Genomic DNA, 3,194 nt, shown 5'->3' with positions numbered 1-3,194 from the left:
CCCCCACTTCATGCCATTGCCTCTGACTTTACCATCAGATCAATACCATAACTCTTAGTCCCTCCTCCTTACAGCAAGCTGCTAGATGTATTCCTGGACTCTGACCGCCTCTTTTGGTCCCACAACCAAAGATACAAAGGCAGCATGCGACCACGGGATTAGTGTGTTCGCTTTAGATCACACCCATTATGCTATCTTGTATATGTACAAAATACACACGAGAAGAATTTCTTTATTTTATTATAAAAAAAACAATATTTAAAAGTTAAAAATATTATACATTGGTCCCAGAAGTCCGCGTATTGGATGGAAGCACCGCCGTGGCAAAGCTTTGTGTGTGCAGATTTGTACTGCGCGCCGATGGAGCGTGTAAAAGGAGGAAACCGCATCAGAATGAGCAAACGCTAAACCACATGTTTCATGTGACCTGATGAGAAAAAAAAACAGACAGTATTAACGTTCTCCTGCAAAAACCAAGTGTGAAAACAGACCGGAAATGGTCCCATAGAAGATGTGCAGCTGTGTGCTTATACCAGAGGTGGCCCCATAGAAATCTATGGGGTTGTGTATCCAGACCAGACACAGCCCCCTAGCTCTGTTGTGTCCTTAGACTGGAGATGGTACCACAGAAGTCTATAAGGCTGTGTCCCCAGACCAGAGATGATTCTATAGAAGTCTATGGGGCTATGTCCTCAGATTAGAAATGGTCAGATAGAAGTCTATGAGGCTGTGTCCCCTGACCAGAGATGGTCCCATAGACGTCATGGGGCTGTGTCCCCAGACCAGAGATGGTTCCATAGAAGTCTATGAGGCTGTGTCCCCAGATCAGAGATTATCCCATAGAAGTCTATGGGGCTGTGTTCCCAGACCGGATATGGTTCCATAGGCGTCTATGGGGCTGTGTCCTCAGACCAGAGATGATCCCATAAAAATCTATGGGGCTGTGCTCCCAGACCGGTGATGCTCCAATAGGAGTCTATGGGGCTGTGCTCCCAGACCGGTGATGCTCCCATAGAAGTCAATGGGGCTGTGTCCCCAGACCGGTGATGCTCCCTTAGAAGTCAATGGGGCTGTGCTCCCAGACCGGTGATGCTCCCATAGAAGTCAATGGGGCTGTGTCCCCAGACCGGTGATGCTCCCTTAGAAGTCAATGGGGCTGTGTCCCCAGACCGGTGATGCTCCCATAGAAGTCAATGGGGTTTTGCCCTCAGATCAGAGATGATCCCTTTAAACTCTATGGGGCTGTAACGAGCAGGCACAGCCAGGACAATGAAGTTATTAAAGTATATGTGAAGTCTTTATTTTTTATTTTTCTTCATGGCCGCTCCTCCTGTCCTTCTTCCCGAGAATGGGGAAGGGTGCGGCAGCATTGACTGACTTTTAGCTCTGCGCTGTAGGGGAAGAGACCGCTCCTTTTGAATATGTAGCAGCTGTTGTGACAATGGTCCGTACTGGGTCTGACCTGAGAAAGGGTCTAACACCTCCCCACTTATACTGACCCAGCTATCTCTATGTATGATCGGTTTCCTGGCTTGTATTTGGGGGTCACACAGTCCCGTTCCTCGTTCTCACCTTTAATTGACCCAAGGATCTCCTGCACTTTCTGAGCATCGTTACGATCAGGCCGGCAGCTCGGTGTGATCTCCAGAACATAGTCTGGACCGTAATCTGTGAAGAACTAAATGCATAGAAAGAATGTCAGTACACATGCCGTAGTTTCTCAACCAACGTCTTATATGTAACTCATAATGCTGAAGCTGAACTCTGGGGTGAGCAAATATTGCCCACCCCCTCCTGTAATAAAGACCAATCACTGCTGCTCTCTCTCTCCTTGTGAAGGGTAACTGGTCTCGTCTCCGCCCCCTCCTGTAATAAACACCAATCACTGCTGCTCTCTCTTTGTGCAGGGTGACTGGTCTTGTCTCCGCCCCCTCCTGTAAGAAAGACCAATCACTGCTGCTCTCTCTCTCCGTGTGCAGGGTAACTGGTCTCGTCTCCGCCCCTCCTGTAATAAACACCAATCACTGCTGCGCTCTCTTTGTGCAGGGTGACTGGTCGCGTCTCCGCCCCCTCCTGTAATAAAGGCCGGTCACTGCTGCTCCCTCTCTCCTTGTGAAGGGTAACTGGTCTCGTCTCCGCCCCTCCTGTAATAAACACCAATCACTGCTGCTCTCTCTCCTTGTGCAGGGTAACTGTTTTTGTCTCCGCCCCCTCCTGTAATAAAGACCGGTCACTGCTGCTCTCTCTCCTTGTGCAGGGTGACTGTTCTCGTCTCCGCCCCCTCCTGTGATAAAGACCGGTCACTGCTGATCTCTCTCCTTGTGTAGGGTGACTGGTCTTGTCTCCGCCCCCTCCTGTAATAAAGACCGGTCACTGCTGCTCTTTCTCCTTGTGCAGGGTGACTGGTCTTGTCTCCGCCCCCTCCTGTAATAAAGACTGCTCACAGCTGCTCTTTCTCTGTCTGCAGGATGCAAAGGGATGCCGGGGATGCGTTATTTTATATAATTCTTGGAAATGTGCAGTGACTGACTCCAACCCTAAACATCGCACCCACACATGACAGAGCAATAATGATTGATGGCAGAGAAAGCTAATAGCTGTGAGAGGCGGGCCAATTACCGTAGGAACCAGGATTTATATTTCAGGTTGGACTGGAAATGAAGACCGGCTTGGGATAGCTGCTGCAGCTTTAAAGGGTTGTATGGTGGAGATGGAAGTATGCAAGGAAGTGGGAATAATCAGTTTCAACACGAGATAGGACTACTTGCGGCAAGTGTGGGGGGAATAAAAAGCTAGGCCTGGAGTTCAGCTTTAGCTCTTCGCCGTTCTCCACGTCTACCACAACCAGGGCTTCAGCCGATGTCAATCCATCATCCTTCGCTCTCAAATTAAAATGGCAAATGACCTTCTAATTTTCGGAATTATGAAAGACGCGTTTGAGCGACCACTTCCAGGAGGCACCGGGTGAAATGAATACCACTTTGCTATTATGGAAAAATTCAGGGGTTTATTGTCTTAAGAAATACAGTCTGTGGAGGTCAGCCAGTGGACGGAGAGAAGAAAAAAAAAGAAGAAGAAGAAGGTAGACTATTGAGAGCCCGGAGAACAAGGAATCAGTGTTGAAGTGAAGAACAGAAGAGTCTTTGTTTTGTAGTGTCTTCTAACAAAACAGGCATTAATGAACTTGGAGAGGG

General features: G+C 48.5%; 1 protein-coding gene across 2 annotated transcripts in view; it reads right to left on the bottom strand.

The window, feature by feature from the left end:
• Window positions 1–385: 385 nt before the first annotated feature.
• HDAC8 (histone deacetylase 8) overlaps window positions 386–3,194 on the bottom strand; it is a 17,576-nt gene continuing 14,767 nt past the window's right edge. For both annotated transcript variants that reach the window (XM_018574839.1, XM_018574840.1), the window contains 2 exons: window positions 1,573–1,678; window positions 386–427 (listed from right to left, as the gene is read on the bottom strand). In XM_018574839.1, coding sequence (XP_018430341.1) covers window positions 405–427; window positions 1,573–1,678 — 129 coding nt within the window. In that variant the 3' untranslated portion in view covers window positions 386–404. The remainder of the gene's footprint in view (window positions 428–1,572; window positions 1,679–3,194) is intronic.

This window comes from Nanorana parkeri, unplaced genomic scaffold (assembly GCF_000935625.1).
Source record: "Nanorana parkeri isolate BGI_ZX_2015 unplaced genomic scaffold, ASM93562v1 scaffold3270, whole genome shotgun sequence".
NCBI lineage: Eukaryota > Metazoa > Chordata > Amphibia > Anura > Dicroglossidae > Nanorana > Nanorana parkeri.
This window is presented reverse-complemented; position numbering and strand designations above follow the sequence as displayed.